The sequence below is a fragment of the Amphiura filiformis genome, chromosome 6 (assembly GCF_039555335.1).
Source record: "Amphiura filiformis chromosome 6, Afil_fr2py, whole genome shotgun sequence".
Classification (NCBI taxonomy): Eukaryota; Metazoa; Echinodermata; class Ophiuroidea; order Amphilepidida; family Amphiuridae; genus Amphiura; species Amphiura filiformis.
Window position 1 is genome coordinate 2,234,665 of NC_092633.1, and position 20,636 is coordinate 2,255,300.

The 20,636-nt window shown below is 37.6% G+C and overlaps 1 protein-coding gene across 3 annotated transcripts; it reads right to left on the reverse strand.

Annotated features, from left to right (window-relative positions):
* Positions 1 to 1,197: 1,197 nt before the first annotated feature.
* Positions 1,198 to 20,493, reverse strand: LOC140154809 (peroxisomal sarcosine oxidase-like). 3 transcript variants are annotated; one of them, XM_072177395.1, is made up of 9 exons: positions 20,303 to 20,493; positions 19,805 to 19,959; positions 17,779 to 17,927; positions 15,878 to 16,094; positions 15,135 to 15,317; positions 14,115 to 14,273; positions 6,970 to 7,128; positions 5,137 to 5,212; positions 1,198 to 4,287 (listed from the first exon to the last, which is right to left on the reverse strand). In XM_072177395.1, the coding sequence occupies exons 2-9, from the start codon at positions 19,916 to 19,918 to the stop codon at positions 4,148 to 4,150; spliced, it is 1,197 nt and encodes a 398-aa protein (XP_072033496.1). In that variant the 5' UTR covers positions 19,919 to 19,959; positions 20,303 to 20,493; the 3' UTR covers positions 1,198 to 4,147. The 3 variants fall into 3 exon arrangements, with proteins under 3 accessions (XP_072033496.1, XP_072033497.1, XP_072033495.1); XM_072177396.1 differs by lacking the exon at positions 19,805 to 19,959; XM_072177394.1 differs by lacking the exon at positions 20,303 to 20,493 and having other exon boundaries at positions 19,805 to 20,263.
* Positions 20,494 to 20,636: the final 143 nt, after the last annotated feature.

The following is a 20,636-nucleotide window of genomic DNA, read 5'->3' on the forward strand; positions in this document are numbered from 1 at the left end:
TAATGAGTGCACAATTGATAGATTTTCACAACTGATCTTTTCAGTCACCGTCCGCCCTCTGTTTGTTAGCTTCCCAAGTGGACTACTGACTTTGCCTTGAGAGTTAGGCCAATTTCTGGCCTAACTAAAATTGGTGATGATGTAATGCATCTTTAAAAATGAATCTGGCTTGTGATTGGTCGCCCAGATCTCGTTATTGTTTAAATCCTCCCGGCGTACTGGTACCATTATAACTATACATGGTACACAACTATCTAGGGAATCTTGGCGCTTTTGTGCTGGTGGATGAGCGTATGCATCTAGCGCGTATTGTTCCACCATGCTTAGTCTTGTGGTTAGATTTTATTGATAAACAAGTATGATTGACAGTGTGTGAGTCCGGGTAAAGTTCTGCTTAAAAGTGAAAGTCCATAGTCGGTTTTTCGGATAATAAACTGGCAGATTCTAAAATTAGAATTGTTCAGTATTGAAGTGTCATTATAATTATGCCATTATGATATGTTGCATAATATAAGCCTACGTAGGGCCTATACTTTACTTTTACTGTCACAAATATTATTATATAGCCTAAACTTTTTCATAACCATTTTATACTAGTATTTTGATGTAGGCCTACTAAATATCAGTATAATTTCGAGTTCAACTGAATGCGTTCATCATGATTAATAACATTTTATTTATCAAAAATCGACTATGGCATAGTCTAATTGAAGATCAACACCTAAATTTACAAAAGATTGTCTGATGTGCTCTCATGTCCCACAAAAAATACTGTGCAAATGTTGTTACCACTAGAGCCCTTAAATACAAATTTTATGACAAATTATTAAAATTTGATATTAAATTTTTTTTTTATATATAACGGTCCTGGAAGTAAACTTTATAATTCTAATGATATGTACTTAAAGTGTGTGTAGCTGGGATGAAAAGCGGACGATCAATTGAAAATTGTGATCTTTCAAATTGAAGATATAAATTTTTTCCCAAAAAGACCTAATTTTTTTGGTGTTTTGGGAAAAAAATTCCTCAATCTGAAAGGTCAAAATTTTCAATTGATCATCGGCTTTTCATCCCAGCTACATACACGTCAAGTACATTTAAGGTAACTTAAAAGTACTTTAAGGTAACACTTTATACTCTCCTCTGGATATAGACTGCCATACACTTTTTACAAGAAGTTTAACACTGATACAAAAATACAAAAACTCATTATATTTTCTTTAATGCACATGTTCAAATATACAAGCTTCTTCATACTTCACTAGTACTCACCTTTTGAAAGTTCCATGCACACAAGGTTTTGTAACATTTTGACAAGGTTGCCAGAAAATGTTTAAAACCATATTATAACATTTTCATACAAAATAGATTAGTACATATTTGCCATAAAATGTTAGCTTTTACTGTCAGATATATACCCTTTTAATTTTGAGCTGAACAACTAAGGCAAAGCAAAGAAAATTGGAATTTACTCCCAGCGCCGATGTCGCCAATACGTATCACTTCTTCAGTCGTGTTACGCTACGATCCTTTGTTGTGTAGATCACCATCCTGCACGGCATGTAAGTACTGTGTTATGAACATCGCATATGCGTTTGACTAATATTTCCATCGTAATAATAAAACAATGGTTCCTGCGTTTTATTCAAAAACTTGGATTTTGACAAAATCTAACTGATTTTTGCAGGGTATGTTGGTTTCATAAAAAACAATATAATCGTGTAAAAAAACAGAATTTTGAAAACTATTGAGGGCGTCCTCCTCAGCAAATGTTATAATATGGCTTTAAATGTCGTATTATAAAGTTCTAAAACATTTTTTTTAAAACATTTTAAAAGTTGCCACAAAACATTGGGCTATTCCATTTGAAATCCATACCCCCCTGTATAAGACATGACCGTAATCTATTTCAAATGGGGATACATGAATGGGTATTAACTCCATTTGAAATATACACCCACTGTGTGGGATATTAAGGTCATGTCTTCTATAGGAGGTGTATGGATTTCAAGTGGAATAGCCCACTGTAATATAATTTTATTGTGAACATATTTCTTTAAACGTTTGCAAATAAACTTTACAATTACAGAATTTTTGAGAACATTTTGTTCATTAAAAAAGTGGATTGATTTATAGTCAAAGAGTGCTATGCTCAGGCATAAGCCACAAGGCCTCAGCAGACTTTACAGAAACTCATTGACCACTGTGGCTTAAGACATACCAATATAAACCATTTAGAAAAAGTCAGGGACTTGCAGCTAAGAATTGGACAGTCACCCTGCACCCTATACATACCACAATAAACCATCACAGCCAGGATCAGCTGCCTGAATTCTCGTACGGATACACATCCTTGCTGTTTAAACACCCGTATCTCAAACATTTATTGGAAGACTACCCATATACATATAGAAACATTTTCAATTTTATTTCATATGCAACTTTAAAAATATAAAATTTTTTTAATATAGATACATTTTTCATACTATAAGATTTTGCAAAAGATGAATAACAAACATAATTCTTCATAAGGTTCACCATCACAAATAATAAAGGAGACAAGCAGAAAAGTGATTCTACATGGGAATCAAACACAGGTTCTCGGGTTTATGAAACCTGTAGACTATGCCATTGTCGATTTTTGATAAATAAAAATATGTTATTTAATCACGATGAACGCGAGTAATCAGTGGTAATAGCACATGTCCGGAGGATTTAAACATAACAAGATCTGGGCGACCAATCACAAGCCAGATCCATTTAAAGATGCATTACATCATGGCCAATTTGAGTAGGCCAGAAATCCGACAATATCATCCATAGACAGCCATGTTGAACATGTTAACCGCAATCGAAAGTGAGTAGTCCACTTGGGAAGCCAACAAACAGATGGAGTACGGTGACTAATAAGATCAGATGTGAAAATCTATCAATTGTGCACAAATTAATTAATCAGAGTTTTAAGAGTATGCACAATGGGCAAGTGGACTACGGAGAAGTCTATGAAACCTGCAGCATAAGCTTCTTGATTACATCTCTGATTAATGTTCCCTGAGACAAGCAGAAAAGTGATTCTACCTGGGAATCAAACCCAGGTTCTCGGGTTTACAAAACCTGCAGCATAAGCTTCATGATTACATCTCTGATTAATGTTCCCTGGGCCAGCACAGCCAGGACAATGGTTATCCAGGACATCCAGGTATGTTAACTCTCTCCATGTGGGTGTTGACTGCATGCAGACAACAAGTTTCAATTTTGTTTTTAAATTCAAAAATTTTGGAATTGTACATTTTCATGAGGCAAAATGAAGTAGTTTTCCCAGTACATTGAAAAATGACCCATCCATATGCCAAATTGGCTTAGAAAAACGGCATTGATATACCAAATGGCCGCAAATGTGTCCCATGTTTGCGGCACCTCCCCATATGATCATTTGTACTGAGTACCTAACTCCACTCGGAATTTCGGAATTGTACATTTTCATGACCATATTTGGAATCAGCATGAAAAATGCATTAAAATGAGTACAAACAAGTAGTATTGGTTCAGTGGTTCTTGAGATAGCTCTTAATATTTTGAGAAAATATCTCAAAACTTGGGACTTTATATGTTGAAACCTATGGCTAGCATGCATAGCATTTCAATGCTGGCAGGCAAGTTGTAAACCCCAGGGAGAGGTACTCGGTACAAATGATCATATGGGGATGTGCTGCAAACATGGGTCACATTTTTTGGTCATTTGGTATTTCAATGCCCCCTTTTTCTAAGCCAACACAAGACAATTTGATGTTGTGTCAAAGGTCATATGACACAACATCCCCCAAAAAGGGTGCTCGTCTGCTGTAACTACTAATATGGATGGGTCATTTTTCAAAATGTACTCTTTTTTTTGGAAAACAACTTCATTTTGCCTCAAGGTAGCCAATTTTTTTTAATTTGCCAAAGATTTTGGGGAAGTTGCAAAAACTCTGACAATTTTTGTTTGGACTTTGGGTATAGTAATGGGTCCAACTTTCTTGGAAAATTGGTATACCCAATTACCACTTTCAAATTCTAAGTGGCACATCCCTAACAAAATCAAACTTGAGCATCCCCCCTTTGGTGTGAACATGTGCCTGGTGGGCAAGTTGTTGAGTGTGAGATTCTCTTACAGTTTTGACATGGTACCTCCACCTGGTTCGTTGAATCTGTTGTAACGGAATGCAGATAAATCATAATCGACGTGTTCACCAAAAATAAGTTGAGTCAGGATCTTGCCATACACAGGAGCAAATTTAAAGCCAGCACCTGTAAACGGAACAAATATTAGCATTATTACATCACTCATACATAAATTGGGCTGTTCAATTTAAATTACACAAACCCCTGTGGAAGATTTAAGAAAATGCCTTCCACAGACGGAATATATTTTCAAATGGAATTGGCTATGGTAGAGTATTTTGAATCCCATACTCACCCTGTATGGAGTTACCTATATATTCCACAACAGGAGTATTTCAAATGGAGGTTACCCAATTGTCTGTACTATTTGAAACCCATCTTCCCTCTGTGAAATACTTTGGCCAAATCTTCAACAGGGAGAGTGTGGGTTTCAAATGAAACAGCCCATTCTAGACAGCTCATTGGTTGCTTACCATTCAATATTTTTACTATCGGTAATCAATGCTGTTTGATATTCTTACTATTCCATGCTTAGACTGCATGATACATCATCCACATTTGCACCATATAGCCATACACAGTATGTGTGTCATGCAAGTGCAGGGAAAAGACTGCTTCCTAGCGCGATTTGCATTTTTCTGAAGAAATTGTGAAACAAACATCGATTTGTGGCAACCTCGCCAGCAAAGTTTCCCACACCCATCTGCATTGTGGGTAGGTCCAGAAATTTTACTTTATTGAAATTGGGACATGCACCCTTTCTGTAACATGTAAGAGAATGATATATAGGGACCACTTTGCAATTCACGTGTACCAACATATCGGCTTGCCAATTGTGTTTATTATTCACATTTACACTAAAAATGGTCTTGTTTTTTTACACAGATGCATAAAGAAAACATTATTTGACATTGTAAATAAGTATGAAGCAAATCCATATCCTAAACCAATAGGGTTACCCCCTTTAAGTCTTACCTGACATGCCACAGGCAAATACGATATTTGGAAACACAGGATGCTGGTCTATGATAGGCACATGATCTGGTGTGTTCTGAAATCAAAACAATTACAGCAATTAATACTAAGTGGTGGTACAAGTGGGGCAGGGGTGTCACTAGTGGGGGAGGGCATCACCAAATATTGGGCTTTGCCCACCTCCCCCAAATCTGAAAATGAGATATTGCGAGAACTTCCAATTTTTAGGCCAACAATTCACAATTTAGATTTTTCCCCTCCCAGCCCTAGGAAACAAATTTTCCTGGTGCAGCATCTGCAAATTATAGAAGGATCAGTTGGATATTTTGAACTACTGTAAAAGAGGTTAAATAACCGCAAAAATAACACCTCGGGAATAATATGCAACAATGTATTACAAGTATAGGGCAGGACTTAGCAATCGTGAAAATAACATTCGCGAAAATGTCTCTCTTACTCTAAATCGCAACTAGAGCGGTTCTCGACTTGCGCGGTTTTCGACGCAAAGCGTCGGCCGCAATGCCTCCACCTTGACGCGTATCATTTTAACTGGTGCAATTTCACTAGGAACTGGCCAACTCTAGAAAAAGTGTAACAAATGAAAGATCCTTGACCCATTTTGTCTTCATCAAAATGGTTTGATTTTGGTACCAGAAGCAAGGAAGTATTTTGATACTATCCGAGTGGAATGTAAGACCAAAAATGACCTTCCAAAATTTAACTTTATATGTTGACTGTACCCACCAAGTTTCATGCCCATCGACAGTTTTAAGTTATTTGACCTCAGATGACCCCGGATGACCCCAAAATGACCGTCCAAAAATTTGACTCTAAATGTTGACTGTATCCACCCAGTTTCATGCCCATACGACAGTTTTAAGTTATTTGACCTCAGATGACCCCTGGGTGACCCCGGATGACCCAAAATGACCCTCAAAAATTTGGTTCTAAATGGTTAGAGTACCCACCAAGGTTCATGCCCATACGACAGTTTTAAGTTATTTGACCTCAGATGACCCCTGGGTGACCCCGGATGACCCCAAAATGACCCTAAAAAAATTTGGTTCCAAATGTTTACAGTACCCACCAAGGTTCATGCCCATACGATGTTTTTGCTAATTTGACCTCAGATGACCCCTAGATGACCTTGGGTGACCTTGACCCACTAACCAAACCTACTGGAATTTGAAGACCGTTAATGACCATCCCTCCACCAAATTGCATCACTGTACATCTTATCAGTTCCGAGATATTGCACCCAAGCTCGGACGGACGGACGGACAGAGGGACGGATGGATGGATGGATGGATGGACGGATGGATGGACGGACGGACAACCAGGAAACATAATACCTCCGGTGGAGGCATAAAAATAACTGCTCGCGAAAATATCCCCTTTTACAGTAATTGATTTGTAAAGCAATATATTTATTTATTTCTTTTTTATTTCTCATTTCATAATTATAACTATTTCAGGATAAAATATTTGTTTGTTTGTTTATCTATTTTTTTCTTTCATAGTTATGACCCTTCAGCAGACTACAACATTGTGACAATCCTGTTGATATTGGACTTTCAATTTTTCAAATATAATAAATTTGATATCCCCTTCAATTATGAGCAAACTGTCCTGTGATGAACCAATGAAATCCATACACGGTACCCTATGGAAGAAAATGTTAAACTCCCACACAGGCATGACAGGGGTGTTGATTTCACATGGAGTCACCCATACAGGTAACCCCATTTGAAGTCCCCATGTAGAATCATGTTTTCCATAGGGGTGTATATGGAATAGCCAATTGGCCAGTAATAATGTGTGTTGCATTCTTACCGTATATAGACAAGGTTCCACTATATGAGGTAAATCATCTAATCCAGGGAAGTGATGTCGTATATATCGTGACAGGATATCAATGTCTTCCATGTTACCATTCTCCGGTCTATCACGACTATCAGCATCTGCTATAGTGGTGCCTTGATGCAAACAAACCTAAAAGATGAAAGTATAGATGAGTTGACATCAATGTTTATCAACAAAGGCAAGGGACTGGTATATCGATATGCTTGAGTGAATCCCATGCAACAAAGTAAACTAATCTCAACATTTGTAGCCACTAATTCCTTCTCTTAAATTATAAAATGAAATCTGTTCATCTGAAGTTTACTGTCAACACAGGAGAGTCATTGAGGCACTTTTCTCATTGCTCCATCATAGACATAGGCGTAAATCCTGGGGGATATATCCCTCAATATTTTGCTGGGGATGGTCCATACAATCATCCCCCCAATGTTGATGCCTGTATATGGGTTTCTGACCAAATAAACCTCATATGTGACATGATCAAGGGGAATGAGTCACATGACGGCCCTGGTCGAAAATGAGTTTTACATAGGTTTCTAAAGAGGACATTTAGAACGTCCAAAAACTGAAAACCCCATGATGATAAAGACTTTTCTTTGTGAAGTTACGTCAATTTATCAATCGCTGAAAACAATATAAAACAAAAGAATTTTAACACTTTCTTTGCCAATATCTCAAAATAAATATTAGCGACATCCGACTCATTTCCCTTGATCGTGTCACATATTTGACCATTTTATTCCCCAAAGCGCAATTTTTTTGCGTGCTTTGCACACATTTACTTATTCTGGTCACCAAAAGGTGCTGGATTCACTATACTCTAAAAAAGTTTTCCCCCCCCCCCCCCCCCGGATCCATAGGTTCGGGAAAGGTTGTGACGAAGTCTCCCTCCTCGATTGAGCAAAGGTTCCTCCCGCCAGACATGTATGCCTCCTTAAACCTATTTCAAACCACTTCAGTTCCATACCAACCATGGCACAGGTCAATTATTTACAGAACTAACCTGGATGACACATGATTCTGTAGCTATCAAAAATAGTCAGTGCAAGTGAACAGATTTATCATTTAATTAAACTTCTGTTCCTTTTCATCCTTGTTCCCTTAATCTCTAATCATACCGTAAAACCTAACCTTAACCATAACATTTACCAGTTATCAATTTCTGAAGTCTTAGCCCAGTCTTCAAAGGTGTCACATATATGTGAACCCGTGTAACATTAAAATCTTTACACTAATACCACAGACGAGAAAGAAACAGACCGCGTGCAATCAGTCAAAGTCTCAGCGTCACCCGATAATGAGGGCCGATTGTTCCATGAAATGCGACAGGCAAGACTGCTACACAATTAACGTGTATTTTCACAGTCTATCGCGTAATCGCGAAAGCACGCAACGCTCTATCGTGAAGGCACTCAGCGCTGGCGTGATTGTTAGACACGGCACGATCAAACAATCGGCCCTCATGAATATGCGAGAACTCACATCATACAATACATGGGGACTTTGACCGATTGCACGCGGTCTGTTTCTTTTTCGTCTGTGACTAATACACATGTATTATGTGTTGATTTTACATTGAGTGTTCAGGCCTGTAAATATCCATGAGGATCCATAGATTTCAAACCTAAGTGTCCGAATGACCCTTGTAAATGTTGGCTCATTTGTAACAGAGTCCACACCACCAAATCACACCACCAAGGTTAACGGCTGGTAAAAAAATCAGTGTTTCTATTGTGAGAACCACACCAGGGTTGATTTAATGGAAAAAAAGTTAGAAAAGAAGGCTGATGTGCCTATTTTTTTGTGATAGCTGTACTTTGTGGATGGTTTTCTCATTACCTAAGCATACAAAGATTACATTTGTCACAATTCTGAAATTTGATGCACGTTTTTTGTTCTTCTTCACCAGATGACGTCACTACATAGAATCAGTGTGCTGTAAGATTGACAGGATGTACATATTTTTCGACGCATCACTGCGAAAAATCAAGCCGCTTACCTACCCAATATTTGTTGGTTTTATGGTAGAAGATATCATAAACATTAGGTAAAATGGTGTTTTGAATGAACCAGGAGGTTTAACAATGAGAAACGACCAATTCCTCCATACCTTTTAACACATAAATGAATAGGAACTCTATTTGGTGGCGTGGAACCTGTATTTGACATGTATGACAGACACTCTAGAAACACTGTCTGGCGATGCGCTATATTTAGATCACTGAGCAAGATAAAATTCATATTGTGGAATAGTATATAACCAGATTTGTCTGTTTTGGGGTAAGTTTTTTGCTAATTTGCATTGCATGGGGGGGGGGGCTAGATATGGGGATTTGGAAATATGGTCAAAAATGGCTTAAGATTGAATTTTGAAAGTTTAAGCTTACTTGAAAAAGTCTTCTTACTGGAACTTTACCATGCTAAAGTACATGTAACTATTAATCAGCTATGGTTGTCAAGACCATTCTTCTTGCACAAGACATAGGGCCTATAGGCCTAAACTGAAAAATTGGGGTTTTGTCGAGTAGGCTAGGCGCTAGTTATTGACTCGGAGACATGACTGAGTTCGGCTAGGCCTATGCAGTTGCAGTAATCTGTCAGATATCAATTTTTTTTTGTTCAGATATGACCATGTATGTGACCATCTGGCATCATGATGAAGTTACAGAAAAAATCCCTCAAGCATTTTTGACTATTTACAAGAAAACCGCCGCAAACAAGAAAAGCCTTTAAAAAGGGAAGCTGTGTTTCATGGGTAAGTCCACCTATTGCTTTGCCTACTTGACAATAGGTCTGGATATAATAATGTTTGTTTCAACTTTAATATGTGTTGTGTGACTCAATTAAAAACATCTGAAAGGCTGAGAGGCTAAAAATTAGGCCCTGCCTGATTATCATATCATATTGTTGCTATCTTCAGTAGATAGCACATGGTTAGCAATGCACATGCTGCATTAATTTGAGTCCACATCAATACTTAAACTTGAATGATTTCACGTTTAATGGTCAAGATATGTTGAGCAAGGCTGAAGATCATGTAAAATGGGGTTTTAAGAAAAAAGTTTGACCCTGTAGAGTTCACACCACCAAATCACACCACCAAGGTTAACGGCTGGTAAAAAAATCAGTGTTTCTATTGTCAGAACCACACCAGGGTTGATTTAATGGGAAAAAAAGTTAGAAAAGAAGGCTGATGTGCCTATTTTTTTGTGATAGCTGTACTTTGTGGATGGTTTTCTCATTACCTAAGCATACAAAGATTACATTTGTCGCAATTCTGAAATTTGATGCACGTTTTTTGTTCTTCTTCACCAGATGACGTCACTACATAGAATCAGTGTGCTGTAAGATTGACAGGATGTACATATTTTTCGACGCATCACTGCGAAAAATCAAGCCGCTTACCTACCCAATATTTGTTGGTTTTATGGTAGAAGATATCATAAACATTAGGTAAAATGGTGTTTTGAATGAACCAGGGAGGTTTAACAATGAGAAAACGACCAATTCCTCCATACCTTTTAACACATAAATGAATAGGAACTCTATTTGGTGGCGTGGAACCTGTATTTGACATGTATGACAGACACTCTAGAAACACTGTCTGGCGATGCGCTATATTTAGATCACTGAGCAAGATAAAATTCATATTGTGGAATAGTATATAACCAGATTTGTCTGTTTTGGGGTAAGTTTTTTGCTAATTTGCATTGCATGGGGGGGGGGGCTAGATATGGGGATTTGGAAATATGGTCAAAAATGGCTTTAGATTGAATTTTGAAAGTTTAAGCTTACTTGAAAAAGTCTTCTTACTGGAACTTTACCATGCTAAAGTACATGTAACTATTAATCAGCTATGGTTGTCAAGACCATTCTTCTTGCACAAGACATAGGGCCTATAGGCCTAAACTGAAAAATTGGGGTTTTGTCGAGTAGGCTAGGCGCTAGTTATTGACTCGGAGACATGACTGAGTTCGGCTAGGCCTATGCAGTTGCAGTAATCTGTCAGATATCAATTTTTTTTTGTTCAGATATGACCATGTATGTGACCATCTGGCATCATGATGAAGTTACAGAAAAAAATCCCTCAAGCATTTTTGAATATTTACAAGAAAACCGCCGCAAACAAGAAAAGCCTTTAAAAAGGGAAGCTGTGTTTCATGGGTAAGTCCACCTATTGCTTTGCCTACTTGACAATAGGTCTGGATATAATAATGTTTGTTTCAACTTTAATATGTGTTGTGTGACTCAATTAAAAACATCTGAAAGGCTGAGAGGCTAAAAATTAGGCCCTGCCTGATTATCATATCATAATGTTGCTATCTTCAGTAGATAGCACATGGTTAGCAATGCACATGCTACATTAATTTGAGTCCACATCAATACTTAAACTTGAATGATTTCACGTTTAATGGTCAAGATATGTTGAGCAAGGCTGAAGATCATGTAAAATGGGGTTTTAAGAAAAAAGTTTGACCCTGTAGAGTTCACACCACCAAATCACACCACCAAGGTTAACGGCTGGTAAAAAAATCAGTGTTTCTATTGTCAGAACCACACCAGGGTTGATTTAATGGAAAAAAAGTTAGAAAAGAAGGCTGATGTGCCTATTTTTTTGTGATAGCTGTACTTTGTGGATGGTTTTCTCATTACCTAATCATACAAAGATTACATTTGTCACAATTCTGAAATTTGATGCACGTTTTTTGTTCTTCTTCACCAGATGACGTCACTACATAGAATCAGTGTGCTGTAAGATTGACAGGATGTACATATTTTTCGACGCGTCACTGAGGTTTAACAATGAGAAAACGACCAATTCCTCCATACCTTTTAACACATAAATGAATAGGAACTCTATTTGGTGGCGTGGAACCAACACTGTTCACACAACTTGATTTGATACTAGATTTCTATAAACTGCTTGTGGTGCATATATTTTCTCAAGCCAGTGCCATATATACAGGATGTATCAAAATGATTGTTTGTCATCTGTTTTTGAAAAGCCTACCTCTTCCAAACCCACCACTGGATCCACTTAATATGAGCAGACTTTATACTTTACATGTTATACTTAAAATTGTGGCCCCTGTAATCCAGTTGATCCAAATTCCAATGGGTCATGCATGGTTGGTTGGTTGGTTGACTGGATATCCTGCCTTTTTATCAAGCGCACCACATAAATATGTGTAAATGTTGAAGATGCCGACACTTCAAAAAAAAAGGCCGAAAACAAATGGAGTAGAGTCCACACCACCAAATCACACCACCAAGGTAAATGGCCGGTAAAAAAATCAGTGTTTTTATTGTGAGAACCACACCAGGGTTGATTTAATGGAAAAAAAAAGTTAGAAAGAAGGCTGATGTGCCTATTTTTTTGTGATAGCTGTACTTTGTGGATGGTTTTCTTATTATCTAAGTATAAAAAGATTACATTTGTCACAATTCTGAAATTTGAGGCACGTTTTTTTGTTCTTCTTCGCCAGATGGCGTCACTACATAGAATCAGTGTGCTGTAAGATTGACAGGATGTACATAGTTTTCGACGCGTCACTCGCGAAAAATCAAGCCGCTTACCTACCCAATATTTGTTGGTTATATGGTAGAAAATATCATAAACAATAGGTAAAATGGTGTTTTGAATGAACCAGGGAGGTTTAACAATGAGAAAACGACCAATTCCTCCATACCTTTTAACACATAAATGAATAGGAACTCTATTTGGTGGCGTGGAACCAGTACAGATGAAGAATTATCATTTTGATACAGCCTGTATATATGCCATTGGCTTGACAAAATACTATGCACCACATTACTGGTATCAAGAAGTTAATAGAAATCTAGTATCAAATCAAGTATCAAGTCTGTATACAGTGGCATTGCCAGGATGGTTTTTTTATGAGGGGGAAACAGGGGGCAAGGTGACTTTCATGGAGAAAAAATTGGCACAAATGACCACACAATCTAAAATATCTTAGCAGCCAGCATCCCTTGGGGAGGCAAGATGTCGCACAGGGATGGGGGCAGCTGCCCCCCTTTGCCCTACCCCTTAGACTTCTCCGTAGTCCACTTGCCCATTGTGCATACTCTTAAAACTCTGATTTAATTAATGTGTGCACAATTGATAGATTTTCACGTCTGATCTGATCTTTTTAGTCACTGTACTCCCTCTGTTTGTTGGCTTCCCAAGTGGACTGCTTACTTTGCATTGCGGTTAGCATGTTTAACACGCTTGTCTATGGATGAGATTGCCGGATTTCTGGCCTACTAAAATTGGCCATGATGTAATGCATCTTTAAATTGATCTGGCTTGTGATTGGTCGCCCAGATCTTGTTATGGTTTAAATCCTAGAAATTTTAGAATTAAGATTATTTTGCATATCTCTCTGCAACAAGTCTATTTTAATCTCAACCAGAGCAACTTGATTTTGCCTTTCGTACCACCTTAAACATGTTAAATTTGATTGATAAACAAGTATGATTGACAGTGTGTGTTCCTGGTGTGTGTTAGGGACTAAGTCCTCGGGCAAAGTCCAGCTCAACATGCAAAGTACATAGTCGTTTTTAACTAGGGCTTTCGTGATTAATAAACTGGTTGATTCTAAAATCAAAATTGTTCAGTATTGAAGTGTCATTATAATATATTGCATTCAATAATATTATAAGCCTTTACTGTTACTCTCACTAATATAATTATATAAACTTTTTCATAACTATTTACTAGCATTTTGATGTAATAAATATCAGTATAATTTCGCAACTGAATGCGTTCATCATGATTAATAACATATTTTTATTTATCAAAAATTGACTATGGCATAGTCTACCTACCCCTAGGCTACACCACTGTACCTATATGTGTGACTCTCTCATCAACCTTTACAAAGGGATCAAACAACAAGAGGTTACAGTCATACATGTACCTTCATTAATCCTGGATATTCATCACTGGGTAATCCCCCTACATATGTTAGTTTGTCAGCATTGACTGGGTCGCGGACGGTCACATCACCAAATACAGGGAACTTTGAATAAGTGTCTTGGATCTTTTCATGCCAGTCGAAAACATTGACACGTCCCACCTAGGATCAAACAACAACAAGTTACGTTCATACCTTCATTAATCCTGGATACTCATCACTGGGTAATCCATATACAACTGTGTCTCTTTCAGCATTCACTGGGTCACGGACGGTCACATCAGCAAATACGGGGAACTTTAAAAAAGTACCTTGGACCTTCTCATGCCAGTAACAAGTATTGATACGTTCCACCTAGAACATTACAGTAGATAGGAGGTCATAAAGGAGGAAAATAGTACAATTTCAAGAAAACATTAAGAAGAAGGACAAAGTCCTTTAACTGAAGTTGTTGCAGAAAACTGAAAATGCAACATCGCCCTAAAGACGGACTATAAAATAGCGCAGTCTCTGCTTGCTCTAATGAAATAAATGGGCTAAATTGGAATTCCCCTAGGCAAGGAAGTAACTGCTTATTATCTTGGTTATCAAAGCTTTAGCTTGAGCCTGTCCAGCCCTCATTTGGATTGCCTGTCACGAAAATGGATGGCCTACAAAATGCTAAAGTCGTCCGCGAGGCCGTCCAAAAAAAAAGATTTTTGCGATATACAATCAAGTTGAATGTTACAAACCACTGTTAGGAGCCTCTAAATGTCTATAAAAGGTTACAAATCACTTCACTGTTAGGAGCCTCTCAAGGTCTATAAAAAGGCACTTTATTATGTGTTTTCGCAAGTACGACCTTTGAAGGAGCGCCATTTTGTTTAAGCTTGTTTATTTCCTGGTTTGGTGAATAGCCAGATTTCCGCCGTTGGCGGCACTCTTCCAGAATCCCAGACTGGGTTGGCTAATGTCCTGTTGGTAACCCATACGAAAACTCAGTGAACTGTTCCTGGCTGTGACGGTTTATTATGGTATGTATAGGGTGTGTGCTTTTTAGTTGCAAATCCCTGATTGCTGCTAAATGATTTATATATGGTGTGTCAGTGAATTCCTGAACAGTGTGCTGACACTTGTGGGTTTTAAATGCTGGGGTACAGCTCACTATAAATCACTCCCCTCCTCCTCCCCAATGCAAAATGTTGCAACCTTGTAGGGTACAGTTAACAAACTTACTGTTAGTGGTAACTTTAGTCCAAGTGGATGCAGCAGCTGTGAGGCCCATGGCCCTGGTGTCAAAATCAAACTTTTAGCTACATAAGTCCCTTGCATAGTTTTCACAGTCACTTTCCTTTTAGGAATGATATCTAGCACTTTCTCACCATCCAATATTTTCCCTCCATGTTTAAGCAACAAATTCTGATAAAATACAAACAAGTTTAAAAAAAAATCACATTAAGCTTGCATGTAAAGTATTCTTCACACTTCATTATAAACAGTAAAATTATTAAATTCAAAAAGCTGGTGTTTCATAATGTAAAAAAAAGGAATAAAGAATGTTATAACTGGTACTCATTGCTGTAGACTGACACCCTCATTCGTCAACATTCTGGCTTGATGACTTCTGGTTTGACAATCCAGAAAGTAAATGTATTACATCAGTGTCTGACTTACCACAAATTGCGCAGTTGTGTCAGAGACTGCGCAGCTGTGTCCAAAGTTGGCCAATTTTGGTATAGGGATAGGTAATTTTTCAAAATTTTCAAAATTTCCCCCTCCAGCCTAATGTTGCCCAACTGTAGCCAAAATTTCAGACAAATTGTGTTAAATTTGGCCAAAAGTTTTGACTTTTGGTATAGCGATGGGTCCAAATTTCTTGTAAAATTGGTATACGGATAGGTCCACTTTCAAATTCTCAGCAGCACATCCATACCCAAACCAATCTTGAATACCCCCCTCCCCAAAACAAGCCTGCTTACCTGATAGCAAACCAAAGCTTTGCCAGCTGCCAATACTCCAGCCATTTTCTCCAATGTGACCTTATAGTTGCCATGGAATTCAATGCCTCTATATCGTGCACACAACTCTTTACTAGTAAGATATTCATGTGGAATATCACAGTTTGCAAAAACCTTATCCCATTCATTGCTCTCCTGAGGGGGTGACTCCGAATCAATCAACAGCATACCAGTTTGCCTGGAAGAACAATAAGAAAATGGTAATTAATCAACTTAATAAACATTTTTAAATGTACTATCAGTACTTTGCTGGGGGTACGTTTGGGTAGGAGTGAGCCACTGAGAATTTGAAAGTGGACCATCCATATACGAATGTTCAAAGAAATTTTGACTCATCGCTACACCAAAAGTCAACATTTTCGGCCAAATTCAACACAAATTGTCTGAATGTTTACAACCATTTCTCCAAATTTTAAAGAAAATTTCTCAAATATAGACTACATGGAGGCAAAATTGGGCTATATTCTGAAAAAAATTGAGAAAATTATGAAAAAATTACCCATCCATATATCAAAATTGGCCTAGAAAAGGGAGTCATTGACATATCAAGAGGTCAAAAATGTGACCCATGTTTGTAGCACATCCAAGTATGGTTTATCCCTTCCCCAGGATTTTGCTGATCCCTTCCTCAGGATTTTGCTAATTCATCAAATTTGAGGTTTGCTTTTTTAAAATAAAAGTGCGGGTGTGCTAAGAAAACGTACCCTGCAAGTGGGTAAGACTAAAAGTGACCTAATAACAATAAAAACTCGGGGGCACTTGTATTCTGCAGTGGACATTGGACATCATGCTCGTGCATGAACTTTCAAAGTGGACCTTAAACAAGTATTTTTCTGTGGCTTCCATACATGTATACCCTAAAACAGCGGAAAATTTGCAAATTTGTGATATTTCATGTTTGAGGGCCTTTCAAACATGCCCCTTTTATATTTTTGCCATTTTTAACACCCTGTTGATGTTTAATGTTTGATGTACTTACTTTTTTTTCTGATTATTGATGTTTTTGATGCCCCAAAGGATGTACGCATGTACATTGCTTGCATGTGAAAAAGCTACCCTTTTACGCATTTCTTTAGCACATGCATGAAATACTATCAGTTACCTCCTGGATAGCAATTACAATTCTTACCTACAACATCGATTCAATGTGGAAGCCTCACACTTTTGCAGCACTGATGTTTTCTTCCTTTTTTGCCATTTAAAACAAGGAAGAAAATACCCACTGAGAAATCGCTGATACGCTGATGTGCGGCTGTTGGTCCACATAGGACCCATGAAATATTGTTACCAAACTCGACAAGATCACTGAATGCTGACTTCAGCATCAATCCTAACTGCTATTTACTATGCAGTACGTTTACCTATTATTAGCCCCAGACTTATAAAACGTCACACATACATGGACCAGTATAACATTCAAATCCTAAAATGTATTACTTTGTCAGTATAAAGACTGAATAGATTTCAAACTTAAGGGCCTGAATCCCCCTTGAAAATGTTGGCTTATTTCTAAACATGTATGTTTGAGCACTCAGGAAGGTACCAGAGAAGATATATCTTACACTTCCCACAATGCATTTCTTCCATTTCAACTTTCTGTACTGCTTCTATCTGGTGCAACATGGGTTGATAGTGGTGAAATGTACCCCTATGATGAACAGAGTACATCCAGTTCTTGCAAATTATGTTTATTTCTTGACTATCGACCCATGTTTAGCCAGTCTATTCTCGAAATGAAAATAAAGGGAACCTGTACAAAGTAATGGGAGTGTCATTTGATGTGATGAGGTGATGCATCATGTTGCAAAGGATTATGGGAAGGGCAAGATATCTGCTCTGGGAAGACACAGCATATCCCATACCTGAAAATTTTAGTTTCAGCTTCTTTTTCCAGTTGTTGCCACATTTGAAAAGATTCCCTGACCATATCCACCATGATCGGTTCTGGGTGTGCATAACGTAGGATTCTTGACTGTCCATGAGAGCTTCCACGAGTATGTGGAAGACGAAACTAAACATAAAAAACCAGGATAACAAGATAAAAAATATGTGCCCAAGATGGGAAAATGTGTGCAAAATTTAAGTTTGTTCACAAGTGATTCTTTTCTAACTTCATTTGTTATTGTATATGGACTACATACTGATATCTTCAAGCATTTTTTTCGACATAGCAAACAAGAACCTAGAAATCGGGGGTGAGTAGGTACAAAATTTTGATGGACGTGTCAAATTTTACTACCTTGAGTGCGAATGCGTGAAATTTGGCAGGCTTATGACAGCCCTGCATGAGATTTTGCTATCTTAGTATGAGAGCACAGCAGCTGAAGGGAGTATCCCATTATGCTTTGCGGTACCATAATAGAACTGTATGTGCCATAGAAAATGTACACATACAGGGAACATATTAATTTTTCATTAAATCTGACCATATTCAATATTAATACCGGTAAAAAAAGGTGTCGGGTGTACTGTTACATATATATACATGTAGCTGGGGGTGCACTCCCATATGACAGGGTTCAAGATCTTACCACTGTTTGACTGGAAAAAAGTGGTTGAAATCAAAGTTGTTTTTTACACTAAAATTGACAGAAAGCAATTGCCCTCTGGCATCACCAATGTTTCAAAGCTACATATATCAGAAAGTCATTTTTCATTGTTTAGGCATTTGTGACCTGCTACCACAAAATGAGCGTACAGTTGCAAGTTGGTACTTTTCAAAACACCCTGGCTACTGCGTTGGTGGTCTTTGTTTCCTGAATGGCCAATTGTGCCCCCATTCACAAAGGACTAGATACTTCTGGCTTGAACAGGTGTGCAGCAAACAAAGCGATCAACACAGTTCTACATCTACCAGGATACTCTGACGTAAAGTTGCCAATAAAGGCAATATCTGACTGAGAAAACAATACTGACGCCGGTCATCAGACACGGATCAAAAACTGACAAATAATAAAATTACACTTAAAGGGGCATTTCGTGATCCACAGCCTCATCCCCCACTTTTCTCAAAAAAGTTGAGATTTTTATATCACTGGAAACCTCTGGCTACATAATGTTTATGTACAAAATATTTCTTGCAGATTAATTCGTTTAGCAAAGATATCGTGAAATTTGAATTTCGTTCTGGTGCACCAGAACGAAATTACAACGCATTGTCTATGGAGCAGTGTAATACACATAATCATGCATAACTCATGAACGCATAAAATCGGAATCAACTGAAATTTTGGGAATAGGTTTTTTCGTGGATATCTAATGAAAAATGACATAAATAGAGGATGCTAGGATCACGAAATACTCCTTTAAGCTACTTAAACTTACAAAAAAAACTGCACTACTTAATCAATAGTTTTGTTTTTAAGACCAGATGTAAATGATTCCAGTTCGTTACAATCGAGTAATGATGAGGGTAATGAATTCCAGTCCAGTATGGTGCGCGGGAAGAAGCTGAACTTATATATACGTTTGTTTTGGGAGCCATGACACAGAATTTAAGAGGATGATATTGGCGAGTATGTGATGCCCTTGGTGTTTGTATATAATCTGGTATGGGACGGCAAAGTTTTGAGTTTGAATTTTGAACATGGTGATTAAACATGATGTTTCCCTTCGTTGTTAGAGTGATGCATCACTCACAAGTGTTGTAGTAAGTCATACATGTAGGCAAAATGAGGCGACTGACTCAAGTGATATTCAGCTGACTCCACCCCATTGACTTTGTGCAGTGACTTGATTTGACTTGAGCTAAAAAAATCAGCCAAATGACTTGACTAGAGCCAATTTTTAGTGACTCTTTACAACCGTGTGAAAATAACTTGCCACCCAAACAATACATGTATGTGACAGGAAACGTCAAACTTTTAGGGCCTTAGTCTTATCATTTACCTGTTCAAGAAGCAAAGTTTTGCAACCTTTCTTTGCTAGTTGGTAGGCTGATGAACACCCAATGATACCAGCACCGATAACGATACAGTCAAAGTCACTGCAAAATGATGCCATATCCTTTCAAGCACACTATGTAAAGCCAAGGCAATATTTGTCTATATGAAATTTGAATTTGTGGATTATTTCAACCGATGCATCAATGTGTTGTTGCCTTGAGTTGAAAGTCATTTATTGCATACAATGTGAAAACTCAAACAGACAGTAAACAAAGTAGTCTTCAGGCATCACGGTGAATCCATAATCCAGGAAATGCATGATTTGTAAACAAACGATGATTGATTGATACTATATCATGTATAGCTGGCTCGTTCATGCCTAAATTGCTTCACTATGTGACAATAAACAATAACCAGACCAGAGACATTCACACTCACTGAGGAGAGTTGTCATGCATGCATGTGTTGTGTGGTTGTTAACAGTTAAGCTTATCAAACTCACAGTAAAAATAATTTAAACAATGACTGCTAGAAGTCAGAACTTGGGCTTTCATCAAGGCCAAGGTCACTCATGCTGATACAGTTGACCATGTTGACTTTACAAGTCTTGAAGTCGGCATTTGTGCATGTTTTATAGCGTCAAAATACCAAAAATACCATCATTAGTTTCACGATTTTCATGTTTTGGTACTTTGTCTTATATCAAGCTCGTAGTAATAATTAATTGGATCACGAGCTGTAGGATTAGAGAAAATGACACGCAAGATTGTGTTTCTAACTTTAAATACCTAAATTTCTTAATAATAATTAATTACAATTTTATCAATAAATGATAA